Genomic DNA, 21,698 nt, shown 5'->3' on the forward strand with positions numbered 1-21,698 from the left:
TGCTAGTATCAATATCGAGCTATCTTTTTAGCACAACCACAACATACTTCTATTATATCTTGAACTGAAAAATATTACTTTCTAATCTTTTACTTATGAGTAATTTAATTAAATCTTATGGATAAGCCCAGTTAACTGACTTAGGTGAAAAGATATATAAGATAGGAAAATATTTTTAATTTCATAAATTTGTTTTCTCGATGAAAATGTACCCTTCTTAATTTTAATTTTAATTAACGTTATTGCAAAAGTAAGTACTAAATTCGCATGATTAGTAATCTACATCTTTTTAATATATATAGTCAGTGATTCTTTCCTAGTTTAGATTACTGAAAATTATACAGAGTGATTGAAAAAGACTTTAGATTTTTTAATAAATTATATAGCTTGTTTAAAAATTGAACAATTGCATTAAACTAAATATTTTTTTTAATAACTATTACCTAAGAATTAAAATATTTAAGTTTATAAAAAGTAATATAAGAATTTTTTATTTTATTACCTATTATTTATAATTATTAAAATATAAAATTCTATTATCTATTATATTTAGTACATTGAAAAGATTTACCGAACAAAGGTCGAAAAGATTGATTAAAGATAGCAGTCCTTAACCAACGACTACGAATTCATAATTATGTATATTCTTTTGTATAAAATATATTTTATAATATGAATTATTTAGGCCATACAGTTACCTATATCGGCACTCTAATACTGTAATAATCTAATACTGTATAAAGATGTACCTGTCTGTGCTTTAAATCAAAATCTTTCTTTTAATTATGGTATGCATGGACTATATAGTTAAGCTGGCCCTTAATTATTGGCGCATTAAATATACCAGGACAATACTGCTCTTCTCTTGTAATTATATTTTGTCCAAGTATTATAAATTTCCTGTTAATTACAGATACTACACCTAAAATATATATTACTTTACATAAATACTAATCCTACATGCATATATAATACTCGTGCGAAATGTAAATGATACTTTCGGAGCTCCATCTGATAACTGCAGAAATTTCATTTCATTAATAAAATATATTTAATATACATTCAATATTAAGTAAGATAATTTAGAGTTTCAATTTTTTAATGAAATGTTCAATTTCATTTCTGTTTGGAAATTGGAGCAGTTTTCAAGAATTTAAATTGGGAAAAGTACAAGCTCCCGGACGCTCATGTTTGTAAACACGATTAAACGAATTCGGGAATTTTCCTACACCTTAAATTCGAATATACGACAATATTTCCGCATGGCAAAGCCGATGAAAGTTCTAGAACCTTCCAAGACTGTGTCCTTCGATGCTTCTAGAATATTCCAGAGCTTCGTTCTCTGACGTCACTACGATTTTCGACATAGCAACAGGCATCGGCGCTGTTGCCAGCGTCGCAAGCTGCTACGCGAATATTTAAGAGCAGCTCACCACGCACCGCGCACTGTACTTTTAACATCCACTCAGTCGCCACGCACCTGGCTCACGGTGTTTTTATTATCTACTCAGTTATCAATTATGGCTCACTGTATTTTTATCTAACATTCAACCAACAGTTATCGCTCACTGTAACTCTACAACTCGCTCACTCATCTGTTATTATTAATTAGTGTATTTTAATCTATCTAGTAGCCGTTTATTTTTGTCTATCTACTTAGCCGCCAGCCTGGCAATCCACATATGCGTGCATTATTAACAGAATCTGCTATAACAAGTTAATAATTTGACAGTGACGCCATTGGAATTGAAATCAATAAGGTGCGCCAGACACGCAGCCAAACAGCATACTCTGATAGTAGTTCATAAGGTACATCTTCTTTATTATTTGTACAAGCTAGTTATTCACGCTCGAATCACGTTTCACATAAAGTCTGTCAAGAAAGGTGACAGCAACACGCTCTCAGGCCAACCAGGCCGGAGAACGTTCGTTCACCCAGCTACAGGCAAGGTGACAGCAATACGCTCTCTCAGGCCAAGCAGGCCGGAGACCGTCGTTCACCCAGCTACAGTCGAGACGGGTGACAGCAACACGCTCTCAGGCCGACCAGGCCGGAGAACGTTCGTTCACCTCTCCAATCAGTTTAATTATATTATCAAGGATTGATAGCAGTTATCAAATAGTCGACTATAACTACCTATTATTAAGTCCTTCCGTACTTGAAGGCTATCATTTATCGTTATTGCGTGTGACTAGCTCTCTAATACTCCCATACTCCCTTTACATCAACTTACATAACAACTACCACAGAGACTATAGTATTTTCTCCTTTTGAATATGGTTTACTCTCCCTGCTAAGCACTACTGATTACCATTACCATCTTCCCATGCTCATCGATGAGCATGGTCGACTACTCATGCTGATCTTTACATCAGGATAGACTCAATACTCAACATCCACAGTAATTTCCATAGCATCAGCGACAACCAAGGACACAAGGAAGTACCCTCACCACTGCAATAGAATACTTTTTTCTCTCTCTTACTTGAAACAACCATGAAACTGCAATATTATAATAATTCATAAACCAGAATAAAACAATATCTTCATTCAAAATATATATTACATAATATTTTCAGCCCTTCCACTCGTGCCTTTTCCTCCTAATCGCTACGGCGAGAGACTAATCCACTGAACTATTGAATTGGCACTTCGAGCCACAAAACAAACCCTCATTTTCGAACAATTTCAAAGAAAATAAAGAAAAAAAATTGTGAATAAAGTGTGTAAGGAATGTTCGTTAAAATATCATAGCATATGCCAGCTAAGTAAATGTAAGAAATAATTTTTTAAAGAAATTTTAAATAAAGCAAATTTAAATGTTCTCAATAATAAGGGAACTGTTTCATAGGAAAATAAAAATAAAGAAAAGAAGCTAAGAATTTGTAGAATAATGAAATTAATGGTAAAAAATTATACGAATCATTGAATATGGAAAAAAGGGACAAAGTTAATATTATTAACTAAAAACTATTAGATTAATATTTAAACAGATGAGTCAGATCAGTATCTAAATATTCTGCTCAAATTTATATAATAAATTATTTTTAAACATTTTCTGATTAGTAAAAGTATAATTTTGATAGCCTTAGTCGACCAATTAAATGAAAAATGTAGCAAATTGATTTTTAATTAAAAAAAAAAAATATTTATGTACATTATAATTAAATATGTCAATGAAAGAAAAATTTACCTAATACTTACACAAAATATGCAAAAATATATAAATACCTTTGTTTTCTATTTATAATTAGTGAAAAAATTCATTTACGCATGCGCATTAAAATTCTGTCTCTAGTTTGTTAAAAATCAACTATTTATTATTATAAAATGTACTATATATGTTTTTTTTATATTTTAATAAAGAACGAATTAAGTTCGTTCTTGAACGATATATAAAGCTTTAAACGAATTAAATTAATAGATTTTACAAAATATTAGTCTACAACATTTTAAAACTTTCAATTTTAATTTTGTTTAAAAAAAACTGAAGTGTTAATTGAATCAGGTAATTCAAATAGTGATTAAATTTGTAGTATCCATTCTATATGTTCTGTTATTGGTTAAGTATAAGTTAATATATTATTTTTATTTAATATTAAATTATTTTTCTAACATAAAAGTTCATTATTAAATTATTATTTTTGCTAAATTTTCATTGTATGCATAAATTTACAAAAATTTTCTACGTTAATTTTTTTATTTCTAATTATACCGCTCGCTTGTTTAAAAGTAGTTTGCACATTAATTATAACGAATAGTTATTTGGAAATATTTGATCTGTAATTCAATAATGACCTCGAAATTATGCAATGCTCCTGTTTGAATTCGTTTATTGTTTCTTTAAAATTTAATCGTATTTTTTATTAATTTTTTTTATCTTTTTTTGTCATGTAAGTTTTCTATTTTAGTAAGAAAGCAGGAATTTTATTCCTACATACAATTTATAAAAATAATTCAGCCTGCTACAATGCGAAAGTGTAAAGCCAACGTATTTCAAGATATTTATAATCAACCATACAATAACAACACTAGGATCAAGTTGTATAATAGTAGTAAATGTAAGTGATTGTAATACTTGTTATTTATGTTTTCCATTTTAGCAAAGAACACATTCTTGTTTGTATGTATTGTGGAACTATTTCTAATGTACATTAATAACTTTATAACTACTTTTTAAATATATTAGCTAGTTTACAATTAATACAGCGAATGTCATTATTGAAAAGACTAAAAGTACATCATGGTTGTGTTAATTCAATTTGTTGGAATAGTAGCGGTGATTTAATTTTATCTGGTAGTGATGACCAACATTTAGTTCTCACAAATGCTTACAATTATCAGGTAATAAATTGTTTATTAGATGATTTATTGATTTTTTTATATTTCATGTATTTTTTAATTTAATAAACCAATTCATTATAAAAATGAAATTCTATTTTTGAGAAAATAAGAAAATAATAAATTTTGTTTTTAGTAAAATTTATTATAATTAGTATACAAATTAGTATATATTAATAAATATTTGATGAAACTTTTAAATAAATTTTTATCGTATTTTTTTTTTACAAAAGTGCATCAAAAGTTTCCAATATATTTATAGTATTAACCAAGTGTTGAAAAAGTTAAGATAAAAAGTGTCCTATTTTGTAAACATATTTTGTTATCAAGTTTTTCATTGAATTTTATGCCTTATTGAAATTACTAATTAAATAAATACTAAATAAATTGATTTTTTATGAAACATAGAATAGCTCTTTTAAATTTTACTGTAAGTTTATTCAATGAAATTAATTTATTTAGGTACTGTCTGATTATAAAACTAGTCATCGAGCAAATATATTTAGTGCCAAGTTCTTGCCTAATAATGGAGATCATCGCATTGTTTCTTGCAGTGGCGATGGTATTATTTTATATACTGGTATGTGAAAATAGAAGTATAATTTTTTTATCAAATTTTGTTTCTAATAAGTTACAATAAAAAAATTTTAGACTTACTGAGAAAAACAGAAACTTCTCATAATAAATTTACATGTCATAGTGGAACTACTTATGAGGTGGCAACAATCCCTTGTGAGCCACATAATTTTTTAAGTTGTGGAGAAGACGGAACAGTTAGATGGTTTGATTTGCGTATTAAAGATAAATGTAATAATTATAGATGTACAGAGGTAGTATGATATTCTTTTTATATTAATGTGTATCTTTTATTTAATTATAAATTTTTTTATAATTATTTATTAGGATATCTTAATTTATTGTGAAAGAGCAGCAACAGCAATATCAGTTAATCCTGTAATGCTACATCAAATAGCTATAGGATGTTCTGATAGTACTGTAAGAACATTTGACAGAAGAATGCTTGGAACAAAAGCAACAGGTACTTTATTTTTAAAAATATTGGGTTTTTCTTCAAGTAGATTTTTGTTAATTAAAATAAATAATGAATATTTACTCATATTTATCAATTTTAATTTTGTTATTATTTAATATGTAGTTTATCAAAAATTTTAAATTGAATTGTATAATATATGCTGAGTTTATAAAAATAAAACATTAATTTTGATACATTTTTATTTTGTCATTTAAATATTAAAAAAAATTGTTAATTTCGATTTATTATTAAATTAATAAATGCTTTTAGGTTGGATAAATACAGGAACTAATGTAAAACCATTGTATAGTTTTACTGTACCAGAATTTGAAGGAAATTCTTATAGAATTACATCACTGAGTTATAGTCCTGACGGCCAAGATGTCCTTGTTAGTTACAGCAGTGATCATTTATATTTATTTAGTATGAAAGTATGTTTAATTTATTAAATGTATATAAATATTCTTATTTTTAAATTAATTAAAAACATGTGTTTTAAGGAACAAGATTGTATACAATTAAGAAAAGAAAACACAACTGGAAAAGGTAAGGGAAAAAGATATCCATCTAGATCTCCACAACCAGTTAGACGCTTACGATTACGAGGTGATTGGTCAGATACTGGACCAAATGCTCGGCCAGAAAGAGAGGGTGGTCGACGCAGTGGAACAGGTAAATTATATATTTTATTAAAATGACCTTGTACATTTAGTGAAAGTTCTAGAACATTTGCTCTTATTTCTTGAGACTTTAGACAAATAAAATCTGGTTAAAGACGTATATTCCCTAAACACTTTTGTATTTAATACTTCTTCATAACATTATTAATAAATTTCTTAAGTATTTTAGTCCACTTCCACAAATATGAAGCAGGTTGTCATACTTACTATCATTTTATCCATTTTTGTATTAAACAATTGATATTTATTGTTTGAAAGTGTTGGTTCAAGCATAATTAAATGCTTGCTAGATAAACTTTTATTTAAATGTTGCTTTTTGTATTCATTGGTTCTTGTGTAAACTAATCTGTGGTTCATCCAATTATTACATCACCAACATTAGTACCTTATGAATGCCCCTTATTTTAAGTATATTGCTAGCCATATTTTATAATGTTTGCTTTCATTTTCTGTTATTGAATGTAATAAATTGTTATTCATTTTTAAAGAAATATAGAATAATTATTATATAAGCTATTATTTTGGTTCATTTTTTATTATCGCTTAACCTTTTTTATTTTGCATTATTTAATAATCAGTAAATTCAGTTACTCTATTTTTGATTGCAGTAGCTATATTGTAGGTTACAATATAGGATACTTGCATAGGATAACTTGATAATTATTTCATATTATATAAGATTGTTTTAATTATAATCATTATTGTAACTTAATTAAATTTTATCAGAAACGAATTGACAATATTTTCAATTTCAAATACAAAATTTATTGATTTTTATTTTTATGTAACATAATATTCATTAATAATAATTAATAAATTAACAAATCTAATAAATATTTTTTTAGAAATAGCTCAAGCACGGCCAGTTTTATATACTTCCTTAATGCAAAGAATGACCGATGTATTAAGTAGTATATTAAATGATCCAGCAACACGTGCTGCTCTTAGTGGTGGTGGAGAAGATAGTCTTGAAGGTGTTATAGATCAACAAGGAGAAAGTAGTCAGCAAAGTAATATTAATAATGTTGTAATAAATGAAGAAAGAAACACTGATATCAATGACAGAGAACAACAATCTATAAACAATGAATCATCCAATAATATTGAAAGTAATACTTCTACTATAACAAATGCAGAAAGTAATCAAGTAATTGCTAATGAGTCTATAAATGAAACAACGTTTTTACCAGAGATTTCATCTATTGATAGCAAACTTAGATGTAAATCCCAAGTTTCTGTAGAAATTAAATCTAGTTCAAGTGAAACAAAAAATTTGGATCAATGTAATACTACTCAAAATGTGTATGAAATTGAATCTACTGGTGAACGAAGTTCAAATGCAACAGAATCTTCTAGCGTTGAAAGTAATAATAGTAATAGTATGATGGAAAATCTTCAAGATAGACTAACTACTATGAGAGATGGATTTCTTGAAAGGTTTTTTAAGATTTATTTTCTATATCCATTTTTAAATGAATCTATATTTAATGAAATATATAATTGTCCATTTTATTTTAACCTTTAGTTTACTTTAAACCTTTTAAAAATCTTATCTTCTGTCTGATTTGTAATAGACTTATTTAACTTGTACCTTTTAGGAATATCAAATTTACATTATTTATTGTTTACAAAATATTGTTCCTAAGTTTAAGTCATTTATTGTGAAAATTTTCCATAATTTTGGATTTGTACAAAGATTTGAATATTTGCAGTGTTTCACCTTTATTGTTTCACATTTATAAGTAAAAAATTATTTTGTATAGTAAAGCCAATAAATAAAATGATTGGGAATGAGTTCTTTAAGGATTTTTACTTATATTATATTTATATATATAATATATAATGTAAAATGAAAGTTATGAATAATTTATTTTGTACTTTTAGGCATGGTAGTGAACCAACTGTTAAATTAACTTATTCAGATAAAAGTTCTACAAGTGCTACAATTTCCCTTGGAGTTGCAAATGTAGAAAACTATCAACAAGGTAATAATAATTTTATTATAATATAATTTAATTAAACAATAACATTTCAAAAATACTATTTATTTTCCAGAAACTTCTGAAGAATCTTCTAAAAATAATTTCTCTAATCCTGGACCAAGTAATTCTTGTTCTAAGCAATTTACTTATGCCGCAAATCAAGAAGGTTAATATGTAATAATATTCTAACGTTCATGCATAATATAAATATTTAATTTTGTTTACTGTTTTAGCAACTAATGAAGATATTTATAATGATAGTGATGATGACGATATTGATGCAGATAGACGGTACATATTAACAAAAGTGTGTGCACATCTTCTAATATTTTAATAAATTTTAAAAATTAATAATGACTTAATAGAATGGATAATCCTATTGAATTGGAAATGGGTAAATCAATAGAAAATACTTCAGGTGTTCAAGGTCTCGAAAATTATAATAATTCACAGTCAGATCTACATGTAAGGCAAAAATATGTGGGTCATCGCAATGCCAGGTGGGATTTCACTGTGTTGTTCAAAATTTTGTTATTAATAAATTTATAGTAAGTATATCAGATTAGCTTTCAAAAAGATGATAGAAAAAATGTTTAAATTTTATAAAATTAAAATTGTTGGTATTGCATCTTGATTTTCGTTTTCTGTTTTATGTAAAGTTATAATTTCGTGTTACTTTCATTGAATTGATTCATTGTTATTTATAACTCATAAAAGTAAATAATATTATAAATACATAATAGATTGATTTATTTTTTAACTTTTTAATTAGAATACAATAAATATAAAACCTATTATTTTACAAATTTCGTAACTTATTAATTTCATAACACATTAAAACATTAAATTTTTATAAATAATTTATCTAATATTAATAAAAGTTCATAATACCTTTAAATACAGTAAAAATTATATAATATTAAATAATATACATTAAATTATTATTTATAAATTAACTAACTTCAAATTAAATAAATGTTTTTTTTGTATATTAATTATATGTTAACTAAATCTTATTTTCAATATTTATCAATCCAAGATAAGATGCTAATATATTATCAAAAGTAGCTTTATAATGTCAAAAACTATTTTATTTTTTCAAACATAACTTGATTATGCTTTCCCTCGTGTCAAAAAACAAAGCCTCTGAAGTGGACAGATGGGCTATTAATACAAGCCCAAATAATATTCTCATATAGTACCCTTTCTTCGTGTGTGTGTGACTCTAGTTTCTTTAGGACTATGATCAAAGAAGCAAACTTTTGGGGTGATGACTTTGTCATGTCAGGCAGCGATTGTGGTCACGTTTTTGTTTGGGAACGGGACACAGCAAAGTTGTGTATGCTTCTTGAAGCGGATCAGCATGTCGTTAATTGTTTGCAACCTCATCCGTTTTTGCCAATGCTTGCTACTTCAGGCATTGATTATGATGTCAAATTGTGGGCACCTATTAACGAGGAATCTAATTTTAATGAGAAATTTGCAGAAGATGTAAGTTACATTTAATATTTAAATTTTACAATTATATAATGTATCTTATTTAAACAATAAAATTCTTAAAATAATTTTTTATTTTAACAAGCTTTTGTTCTCAACGTTATTTTATTTAGAGAGTCATAAATATCAACATTTTTTTCGTGAATATTTTAACTATAATTTTAAAGAATATGTATGTAGATTGAGTTTTGCGGCCGAATAACTTACTTTATAAAATCTGAAACAAATTCAAATTATATTTTCACATTTTGCTTATTTTAATTCTACGTTAATGCTTAATACTGCATTTCTTAATACGATACAAATACACATGAAGTTTTCTTAATGTCTCGAATAAATTGAATAAATAAAAATGACTTGATTAAGGAAATTAAATGATGTAGATAAAATGTATACATTTATTTAATGATTTCAAACGCGTGTATATTATATGCAACAATGAAAAAGGGCATTCTTGCATCTTTATTTAATCTAATGACAAATTAATTTTCCCGGATCTTGTGATGTGTTTATGGAAAATTATGCTAAATTTGGGCTATATTTTCACTTAAGATAAGTTCATTTTCTACAATATATACCTTTCAATTTCTATTAATTCTGAACCAGATGCTATGTAAACTATGGTTATAAAAAAATGATTTTTCATCTACCATTATAGCAGATCACATTTTAGGAAAAAATTATGTATTAATTATTTTGTCTTTTTCGTACTGATTGCAATTACTTTTTTGCAAGGTAACGAAGGTCGGAATTACTTAAAATTTATTTTTATAATAGCAAATATTTAAGATACAGGAGATAATTCGTCGAGGGCAGGAAGTACCTATAAGATGGTGAATTTAGGGTATTAATAGGAGATTTATACTTTGAGTACGAATAATGTCATATTTATAAAATTGGTTAAAATAAGTCACAACCATTTCTAACTTGTGCTACTATGACTATACTATTAACTTCTATACTATACTATTAAAAATTTCTCTACATCAAGTTGTATATTGAATCGTTGAATCGTTACTTTAATTTTTCACCATACAAGTTCAGGTGTATAAGAAAAAAATGTTTATTTGACGTTCTTTACACAAAAGCTAATGGTACAACGTAATCTTAACATTGATAATTGGGATTGAGTGCTATAGTTACTAATGTCTTTAAATAATTTGTAACTAAAGATACATTAATACATTAATAAGTTTAAAAAACTAAAAATGTATATTTTTAAATTCCAAATAAATTATAATATTCAATTGAATGAAAATTGCTGAATATTTTATAGATAATATAATTGCCCTGAAAGTCTTAATAAAAAAGATTTCCAATAGTTAATACTTGTAAAATGTATAATAATGTTAAAGTTTAAGAAATAAGAAATTTCATGAACTATTCATGTGTATAAGTATTTAATGCATTTTGAGATTCACAGTTTAACAAGTTTATTGCATCAATAAAAATATTAAAATTTTTAGAAATCTAAAATAAAAAGGAGCAAGTGTATATATTATAATATGATCAAGCTAAGAAACGATAAAAAAATGTTTAATAAATTTACGTTCTTCATAAATGGTTTTAAAGTTAATTAATGTATTAGTATTTCGAACGTTATTGATTTTATTGATATATTCTCAATTATACAGAAAAAAAAGGTTTAATAAAGCTCGTCCATAAACTATTTGAATTTATAAATTGTTATAAAAATATAAATATACAGTGTTTGAAGTTCGTAATTCGAAGGTATAAAATTTTATTTACTAGATTACTTTATAACATTTTTACAACTAATATATATGAACTATTTTTGTATTAATTAACAACTTTATTTTTTAAATAACGAAAAATGATTTCTTGTATTAAATATTATTCACTATTAAGCATAATTATATTTTTATTTTTATCTAAAATTTAATTGTTTATTTTATAAAACTTAATCATCATTATACTTATAGTTGAAAAAACGAAATGCCGTTATGTTGGAAGAAACCAAAGATACAATTACTGTTCCTGCAGCATTTATGATTCGAATGTTGGCTTGTCTTAATCAAATCAGAAGAGGTAATCATTTTTGGAAAATAATACAAATATTTACATTATTGTTATATAAGAATTACCAAATATTTAAATGCAAATGGATTATATAGACTTAAATTAACAATATAGAAAAATTTAAATTAACCATAATTATTTAAAGAAACATAGTAAAAATTTTATTTCCAAATATTTTTTATAAATTTTAATTCTAATGAAATATTTGATACTAAATAAAGGTTAATAAATACCAAGATAAAAATCATTTAATAATGTGTTTTAATAAAAATTTAAAAATAATAAAGATCTTGTTTTTTATATTTTAAACTGTTTATAATTTATCATAAACATGTATAGATTATTAAATTAATTGAAAATTTGGTTTTTTTATCATTTAAAATTTTATACTTAATAACGAATAAATAGTGTTTCGATTTGAATCGATATAAAATTAGGATAAAATATAATTTCAGTATAATTTACTACAATATTTTAATAACTTTTTTTATTATATATATTATATAATATTTATATTTAGGTCGTGGTCGAAATATTAGAAGAAGCGGTGATGAAGAATGAAGATATATATTTTTTTTAGGAGACATTGATTTCTTTTGAGTTTTTCATTGGCCATTGTGATGTATTCATTTTTTATATTGAAAAAGAAAAAAAAATTATGCAGTGAATGCAAAATATGTTAAAATGAGTAAAGGACATGCAATGTAGTTACATTAGGTTGACTATAATTAATATAAATCAGTGTGTTGAAAAATGATACAAAAAACTAAAATATGCCATACCTTACACAATTACAATATATATTTATTTTAATTCTTGATAAAATATTAAATTTTATTTGTAAGCTATAATCAATAATAGAATATAACTAGATTTAACTATTGTAAGTGCAATATAACTTATAACATTATGATTAATATTTATCCTATGTTTTTATATGCCTTAAAATATAACAAAAGAAATACAGAAATTACTTTTTGATTATAAAGAAAGGACATTTATTAAAATAAAAAATGTGCCTTTTTGAAAATTTAAAATATAATTTGTAGTAAGAATAATTGTTTAAATTATATACATCATAAAGAATTAAATGTAAAGAAAAATAGGTTTTTGTTAAAATGTGATAAATGAATTATAATTTTTTAATTATATTTTAAAAAATTAGAATATTTATATTTAATTCTAACCATACAATGTTGCTCTTTGAAGGATATGTTGTAAAGATTAAAGTTGAAAGTACTTCTAAATTTATATAATTTTTTAATACCTAGAATTTACTTTTTCGTAAAGTTATATAGATATCTTAATATTTTTAATATTCACTATTGAGAAATATAAATAAATTTATACTTTTTATATTAATTCAATATAAAGGTACTATAATTTATCTAATTTGATTTTTGTATTCAATTCAATCTATAGTTTGCTTATAATCAGTTTGCTATGCATCTTATTGAATAGTTCACCATTATTGTTAAGATATAATAAAAATATAAATCTTGCATTAACTGATTAAATAAATATTTAGATTGAAACCTTTAATGTTTTTTTTTTTTAATCTGACCATAAACTAAATGATAGTATCTACAAAATTTTAACAAATAGTTAGAGGCACTATGAACATTGAATATTATTACATATGCAAATAATATATAAATTCTAGAATATGGATGAAAATAAACAAAATAGAACTATGTTATTTTAAATCTCAGCATAAGAATGACGAGGTACATAGTTAATATTTTTATAAAAATATGGTAGACGACAAAACCATTCAATATATTTATATATTTGCCAATTAAAAAAAAAAACAAAAATAAAACCAATTATAAGTATACTAATCCAAGTTTTTGTATAAATTTTTAAAATACTAAACCTATGAAATACATTTAGAAATATGTACAGCTTATAATAAAATGGATTATTGTTCACTCCTGACATTTTGATCTGAAATATTGTAAGCTTAAATCTGATTCTATTTCAGTAGTATAATAGTATATTACATCATATAACTAAATATAATAACAGTTCAATATAAATAGCAATGAATGTGGATGTTTAGATGTTGCTATTTCACAATGAGTAAATTTATAACACTGGATTCAACCTAGATGAATATGTAGTTTTATATAAAAATTAAAAGCTATGTTCTAAGTTTCATTAAATTTTAACATTTGGATAATTTTGTTCTAAAAATTACATACAAAGTACTTAAATAGTGGTGTAAAATTTAATTGATTTTAATATTGCTATTAATTAAAAGTTGATTGATTAAAATAAAAGCCTATACAATACTTGTTGAATATGAGGAAATCTGTCTTAAATAAGTAAAAAAAAAATTTAATTACTAAGTAATCTGAAAATACGTTTAGAATATTGATTATTTATGTATTATATAGCAGAATTATATTCAATAATATCAGTTGCTAAATACATCTCTACAAGGTAAATATTATAAAATAAATAAAATCCTGTAATTCGAGTTGTACAAGTGATTTGTTAGTTAATATTATAGTTGTAAAATAACTAAAAATCAAAACAGTAAGACTTATTCTATTGTGATAAAGTATGTAATTTGTAAAACCCCTGTTTTTTCAGTAATTAAACAAACTGTGTTAATGAATACGTCATGATTTTATAATATTTTTCAGTACATAAGTAATATAACATTCATTCCAAAAACATGAAAAAATATATAAAAAAATTTGATGTTTAAATTAAAGAAAAATATGTACAATAGTTTTTATTAAGTTTTAATGTAAGTTTTTACAAGTATTTCTTATAATTATTGTTGTGAATATTACACAATCTCGAACCCTTATCAAATAGTATTCTTAATTAATATACTGTATTTTTTTTTGTAATTTATGTTTTAAACATATTCTGTAGTTATTAGATAAAATATAACTCTTTAAAATATTTATAACAACATTTACTCAAAATTTATCTCTGGAATTTGAGAGAATGCATTGTGATATAAAAAATGTTAAAGATAAATTTATGTATGTTTGCTAATATGATCCATGCTCATTCTAAATACTTAAATTATTTAAATTTGATAAAGTTCTTTATAGTCTTGAGAGATATTTTGCTTGTGTTATGTTTGTGTTGTTAATTATTTTTATATTATTCCTTGATAAGTATTGATGATTACATCTACAGAAAAAGTTAACATAAGTTTTCGTTTCAGATATATAAAATTATTTGGTATTTGTAAAAAAATTGGTAAGAAATAAATATTTTGTAATTATAAATAATTAATATAAATCTCACTATTTACCTTTTTGTGGCAGTATAGATTTAAAGCTTTGATAATGAGTTGGTCTCATTAAAAAAATTTGTTTTTCAAAACTAATATATTCACATGCAAGTCTTGTTTTAAATGATTACATTACTTATTAAATTACTTAATTATAATTAAATTCTTTATGTTTCACAGATTTTTATAAGAAATTAACTTTTAAAATTTTATATAAGAATTCATTTTAACTATTAATTATTCTATTTATAAAATTTAACGATTAAATATCTTTTGTTAAAAATGTATAACATTTTATTTTTCAGTGAATTTGAATAAAAATATATGAGCAATTAAAATTATAAAAATATAAAATTTTAAAGCTTTTCAATGGTTTTATATTGGTGATAAATTTTATTTTATGGATATAATTACTATTAATTATCCATCACAGATGATACTATCGAAGTTATTCATTAAATAATTGTTAAATATATGTACAATTATTTAATTACTTACATATCTATATCACGTAAAATTGAGAAGAAATGACATTCAAACTTAACCAAGATTTATCAGTCTTTATACCCGTAATAGCTAAAGAAACTTATAAAAGAATTCTAATATCAAATTGTAAATAAGTACAGATCTTAATTAGTCATTAAGAATTTATGATATAAATGTACTTTTTAAGACAGAATATGTTTAAAGTATATAAAAAAAATTGCAAATTCAGTTTAATGTATCAAATTCTACAATCTGGATCAAATCTAAAATTAATCATATTAATATCAGTTCAATATCATTATTATAATAACCAAAATATCTTTTTTAACTTAAGATCATTGTCATAGTTCAAATATTCATTATACTTTGCATGAAATTAAGTTTTGAATATGAAATCACGTTAATAAGACAAAAATATATAAGCAGGTTAAATATTTAATTCATACATCCTTAATCAATAGTATTTTATTATTAAATAAAAAAAAAATTTCATGTGAAAGTTTGACACTAATCTTAAAAACTTTTTAAATAATTTTTGCTATTAATAATATTTATTTTACGACAAATAAAAGAAGTTTTGTTGACATTTATTTCACAGAAACGTTGATATTCAATAAAAAATTATCAAGTGAAAGATGGGGTATTAGAATCATTTAATTTCATAGAAAGCAAATCTTTAATTAAAATAATCTGTAGTAAGAGACATACTTTATAAGGTAGTGCAGCATTTCAACAGTTCTTATTAAAAGATTAAACAATATTTTTTATTTTTATATCATGCAGTTTGTTTTTGATTATATACTTGTCTATGCTTGTCTATATATTACTTGATTCTGTGGTCTTCCAGTTTTAGTACATTTCTTCATTTTATTTATTTTTTATAATATATTAAATTTAATCTTACATTTTTATTTTTATTTAGTATGCAGGTTGAACTTGTATCTTGCTTTCTAATAAATTTAATCTAATTTTTTTTCATGCGTTTACTTTCATTCCTAATATTATGCCAAGTTTTCACATTATTTTATTGTAGTATTTGTTTTTTCAAATTCTTTTTGACTTTATTATAACAAAACAATCAGATTTTTTTATGCTAAATGAACTCTTGCAAATGAAACAATTTACTTAAATTGATAACAAATCACCACTATCTACGATTTTTAGGAAGAGCTAACTAACTGACAGAATTTTGTGATTTTGCAAACTAAAACATTTGAAAGTATTTGCAAAAGAAATAATCTAATTTATCCTCACTTCTATTTAATGTATACACTTCCATCTAGAATAGTATATCTATACAACCATTATTCATATGAACATTACATTGTAAATTATCTAATATTTATATTATTTTCGATCTATCAGAGATTAGTCCAAGTATATAAGACATATCTCTGTTTTTGGCTATTAAAAATAGATATGAAAGTAAGTAAATATTAATATTAAAAATTACAATAATAATAAACGGATCATTTCACTATAAATTTAAAATGTTGAGTTGAACCTTCATTACTTACAACAAAATTTCAATATGATTAACTTCAAACAAGATTTAACAAATTTAAAAGATGGGTATTCATGGCTATATTAATCATTTTAATTAAAATAACTGTCATCATCCATTACATAAACTTATCAGATATTAAAATTTTAATAAAAAACTTTAACCAAAAAGTTGGAACTCACGGCAATGTCTTTGTTTTGAAACTCTTCATATAATACATGTTCATATTACTTTTAATATGATTTTTCATAAATATTTTTGTAAAATATTAAAAGAAAAAAAATTAATGTAAGGGCAAATTAAATGAGTTTCTCGAAAAGAAAAGTGAGTTTGTTTCATACATCATTCTGTACATTCAAAAAAACAACTAAGATTTCACAAATAAAACGTTTTAAACATGATTAATAGTTTTTAAAACAAAATTTTTTTAAATGAAATAAAAATTTGAATTTTGTATGATAAAAAAAAATATTAATTTAACTTGACCTTGCTTTTAATATAGTAAGTAAAATCTTCTAACAATAAAATTATATTGAAATGAAATTACATTGATATTTCAAATATTTAGTTTTTCACAGAAAATTATATTTAACTATTTAACTTTTTTAATTTCAGTATCTCCAAAATAAATTAGTATTTTTTAACTAATAAAAATGAAATTGTTCCGGATTGGAGCAACGTTGAAGAATTTTTTATAAAATGGAAAATTACAAGCTGTCAGACGCTTATGTTTGAAAAAATTAAATTTGAGAATTCTTATCTATTTTTCGCCTTATTGCCTAGCGTTCTTTAATATTTCAGCATAACAACGACGATTTTCAATTATCAAACGTTACAGGGCAACGTCCTTCTAGACTTTTCTATTATTCTGTAGCTTTTTTGTTCTGATGTTATAGAGACCTGCTGTCTAGCAATAAGCTCAAGCACTGCTGCCATTGTTGCAAGCTGCCTCACTATATATATATAAGAACAGCTTGCTACGAAATTCATTCACTGTACTTTAACCAATTACTCAATCATCAGTTAATACTCAGTATAATTTAAAACAATCGTTCATACCTATTATCGCTCAATTAATAAAACTCAGTCAACCTGTTATTAGTTATTTACAACTACATACCAGAAATTAATTATAGTATACGTGCATAACGCGTGGACTACAACCTAATAATCTAATAAGTCAACAATGACGTCAAAAAATCATAATCCTTTATGTGTTATATTCAAAGAGCACGAGTGCAAGTGCATATCTCAACAACAGCTATGGCTTATAACTTATCTTAAACAAAAAATATAAAACTGTTCACAAGGGTTCACAATAGCTACAAATGAAAATATTCATCTTAGCTTCAAGGAGCAATTGTTAGAACATCATCTAAACGTGATACTGCTCAAGGAAGTAGAGAGATTTACACCTCATGCTGCTGCGAGTAATAAATTCCATCACCACTAATATAATTAGTGTTATTATAATTAATATTATCAGATTTTATAATCATTTTATAATCACCATTAATATAATTCTATAAACATCATTTAGTCATATCATTGTATTCACAAAATAAATAGAAAACCAAGATACACTGTGTGTTGAATTGAATAATTATGTCTACCTCCTCCACTTACCAGCAATCATCCCCACCTAAATCATCGGGAGGTCTTTTAGTCTGATCCCAGACAGAAATATATGATATAAAATAGCTTTCAATAAAATAAAAATTTAGATTTAAATGAAAATTTTTAATTATATTACATTAAAATCTTATTAAACATAAATACAATAACTGGTTAGCATTTTTCCATATTTATTGTTATATTTCCTTTTGTATTAATGTTATACTTCATTATAAGTATAATATTATAATAATAAGCAGAATTTAAATTAATAATTTATTTTTTAATAGTTCCATTTATTTGATAACACCTTTTCTTGAGACTTGAAATAGTTTCAGTAAAAAATATTAATTATTAATAATGACATGAATATTTTTACCTTTATATTTTGGAATGATTTCTTTTATTTGTTCCCTGTCTTCTTCCCTTTCCTCTTAATAAAGTAAAATTATCCTTGTTATTATCAGATAAAGAATCATTTTTGATAGATTTTACAACCATATCACATCTTGCATTAAAAAAACTTTGTTCCTAACATTATAAAAGCCCAAAATTTTTATATAAATATTTTATTTTATATAAATATTTAAATATAAATATTTTATTGCAAATCGAAATATTACCTCCATTTTTTCTTCTTGTTTTTTTTGCATTCTTATGTTGCGATAATCTTGAATTGCTTTGACAACTTCTTTTTTATCATTATAACTATTTTGTATCAAATAATTAAGAGTTTTTTTCATTTGATGTCTAAAAATTACATAATTTGAATTGCATGGAATAAAAATATTTTACCTGATAGTTACCTTACTAAGTCATGAAATGCTTTTGTATCATTAGTGTTTACAAATCTTAATAATGCTCCATTGAGACCTGTTAATGATAACACTGTAAGTTTATTGATTCGATCATGTTCATTAAAATAATCGGTCATTCCTCCTTGAATACTTCGTTTCCAATCTTTTGTATTCTAACATTAAAAATTTTATATTTAATAAATAAATTAGATAAATGAAGTTTTAATAAATAAATTATATATCTTGAATAAATCAACAAACATTATCAAAATTAAATATTTTTGTTATTTCATTTAATTCTAGATTTTCAAATTTTTGTATGTCCTTTTTTCTTAATTTTGAAGAACATTTATGAAACACAATAATGTCATTTGGATTAGCTACTACATGATAATATTTCTGTGATAACCTAATAAATAATATGAAAACATTAATATTTCAATAATATAAAATAATTTTATATATTAGAATCAATTATAAATGTTTAAATTTATAAGCTTGTGTCAGAAAATTTTAATACAGTAATAGAAAAATATTTTATGTAATCAAATTATATTGATTATATTACACCTCACATTATACCTCAAAGTTTGAAACATATCATGATCATCACTATAAAAAATTCTTAATCGTATTAATGGTATTTCTGGCTGATTTTGATGTCCTAAAGATTAATTATATAAATATATTAACTAAATTTATATAATTTATTTCAACTATTTACTTAGTAATAATAAACCTGTTTGTAGTTTAGCAACTTTGGAAATTAATTTGTTTTCAATATAATTATCAATAAACTCTTCTACTGCTTCTGTACGACTTTTAAATATTGTTATTTCATTATTATAATCATTTAAAACTAAATCTTCAAACACAAATGGTCTAACAGTTTTCAATTTTAAAGGTTCCATTTGGTATTTATTTTTATATATACTTAAGATTCCTACGTGTTTTGGCATTGCTTCTCCAAGAGTTAATGATGTTGCTATAGAACTACCTAAAATATTTTATAATTATTGAATGACAAATTTATTGATAAAAATTTTGTCATTTAATAACCTGGTTGACAAATATGAATATTTCTATTCAATTTTGATTCTTCTGGTATAATGAGGCATTCGTGTTCATGTCCCCAAATAACAAGATCTAAGAAATCTGGCAACAAATTTTCAGGAATAAAAGAATTATAACTGTGTGGTGCTCTGTTTTGATGTAAAATAAAAATGTTAAAAGGATCCTGAATTTCATTAGTTCTTAACATATGAAACTGTTGATAAAATTTTTTTATTACAAATATTATAAATTACAATAATTTAATGAAATATTCAAAATTTTTATACTTTTTCATTTCTCATTAATCTGGATAATCTTTGATCATTCATATAACTTAATCCATAGAGAGCTACAGTAGTAATACCTTTGGAAATTAATATTGGAGCAATTGAAACTTGAGTAACATCTGTCCATTTCCCAAAATAATTAACAAATCCTGTAGCAGCAAGTAAATCTAAAGATCCAATAGCACCAAAACCTACAATACAATTTATAATTATAATAAATATTTTGTAGTTAATTTTAAATTAAAAATGTTACTATATTAATAATACTTGGATCATCATGATTTCCATGAATTGTAAAAACAGGTATTCCAACATTTATATTTGGATCTTCATAGTTAACATTTTTATTATTACAATGATTAAAAACCAATTTTGGATCTGTTAATAGCTGTATTTTTACAGATCTATAATACAAAATTTTTTATTTCATTATATATATAATAAAAATAACAATATATAATACATACTTATCACTCAAGCAATATGATCTTAATAAATTAATACATTGTGTAATCACATTGGGAGGAGGTTTTGCTTCATGAAATAAATCACCACCAAGAAGTATAAAATCAACTTCGTAACTTTTAGCATACTGTAAAATTTCTTCAAAAACTAGAAAGCTATCATTTTCTTGAGCTAAAAAATATTTATTATAAATAAAAAGTATTGTGTTTGTGGATAATCTTAAAATATCAGAAATTAAATTATTTCAATGTATAAAATTTAAAAAAAAGTGGTGGTAAATTCTTAATTATTATTTATAATGAAATTTTTACATACTTCTTTTAATTGTTTGTTCATAACCTAAATGAATATCACTAGCAATTAAAATTTTTAATATGTTATCTTCATTTATGTCATCATTTTTCAAATTATTTGGTTCTTTTGTAAATATTTTACTACGTAACATTTCTTTATATTTTTATATTTAATAGTTATGAATAACAATGAATTATTTTGTTATTTAAGATGTTAAAATTATTATATTTATTTTGATTTATTCATGGCTTAAAAAGTAATTCAGTTAGACATTAAAGCGACTATAATAATAGACGTTTATTTAAGCATGCGCAATGAAAATCTATTTAATAGTTTGGTTTTTATTATTTTATTTACAGGTTGTT

General features: G+C 23.7%; 2 protein-coding genes across 4 annotated transcripts; one reads left to right on the plus strand and one right to left on the minus strand.

The window, feature by feature from the left end:
• Positions 1 to 1,589: 1,589 nt before the first annotated feature.
• On the plus strand, positions 1,590 to 12,353 carry LOC105366089 (DDB1- and CUL4-associated factor 6). 3 transcript variants are annotated; one of them, XM_011504405.1, is made up of 16 exons: positions 1,590 to 1,809; positions 3,963 to 4,062; positions 4,191 to 4,345; positions 4,805 to 4,922; positions 4,994 to 5,172; positions 5,246 to 5,381; positions 5,646 to 5,806; positions 5,876 to 6,047; positions 6,901 to 7,492; positions 7,940 to 8,040; positions 8,111 to 8,203; positions 8,271 to 8,328; positions 8,403 to 8,537; positions 9,276 to 9,528; positions 11,478 to 11,583; positions 12,095 to 12,353. In XM_011504405.1, exons 2-16 carry the CDS (start codon positions 3,972 to 3,974, stop codon positions 12,133 to 12,135), a joined length of 2,391 nt encoding a protein of 796 aa, XP_011502707.1. In that variant the 5' UTR covers positions 1,590 to 1,809; positions 3,963 to 3,971; the 3' UTR covers positions 12,136 to 12,353. The 3 variants fall into 3 exon arrangements, with proteins under 3 accessions (XP_011502707.1, XP_011502706.1, XP_011502708.1); XM_011504404.1 differs by lacking the exon at positions 1,590 to 1,809 and adding an exon at positions 2,892 to 2,906; XM_011504406.1 differs by lacking the exon at positions 1,590 to 1,809 and having other exon boundaries at positions 4,040 to 4,062; positions 4,195 to 4,345.
• mre11 (double strand break repair nuclease mre11) lies at positions 9,411 to 21,454 on the minus strand (the record flags this gene model as incomplete). Its single annotated transcript, XM_011504403.1, has 12 exons — positions 9,411 to 9,484; positions 18,817 to 18,968; positions 19,061 to 19,187; positions 19,244 to 19,407; positions 19,496 to 19,643; positions 19,817 to 19,898; positions 19,974 to 20,231; positions 20,294 to 20,501; positions 20,575 to 20,765; positions 20,842 to 20,978; positions 21,042 to 21,210; positions 21,355 to 21,454. Coding segments are annotated over 11 exons (1,734 nt in total), but the record flags the coding sequence as incomplete, so codon positions are not given.
• Between the last annotated feature and the right edge of the window lie 244 nt (positions 21,455 to 21,698).

The sequence above is a fragment of the Ceratosolen solmsi genome, unplaced genomic scaffold (assembly GCF_000503995.2).
Source record: "Ceratosolen solmsi marchali unplaced genomic scaffold, CerSol_1.0 scaffold17, whole genome shotgun sequence".
Taxonomy (NCBI): domain Eukaryota; kingdom Metazoa; phylum Arthropoda; class Insecta; order Hymenoptera; family Agaonidae; genus Ceratosolen; species Ceratosolen solmsi.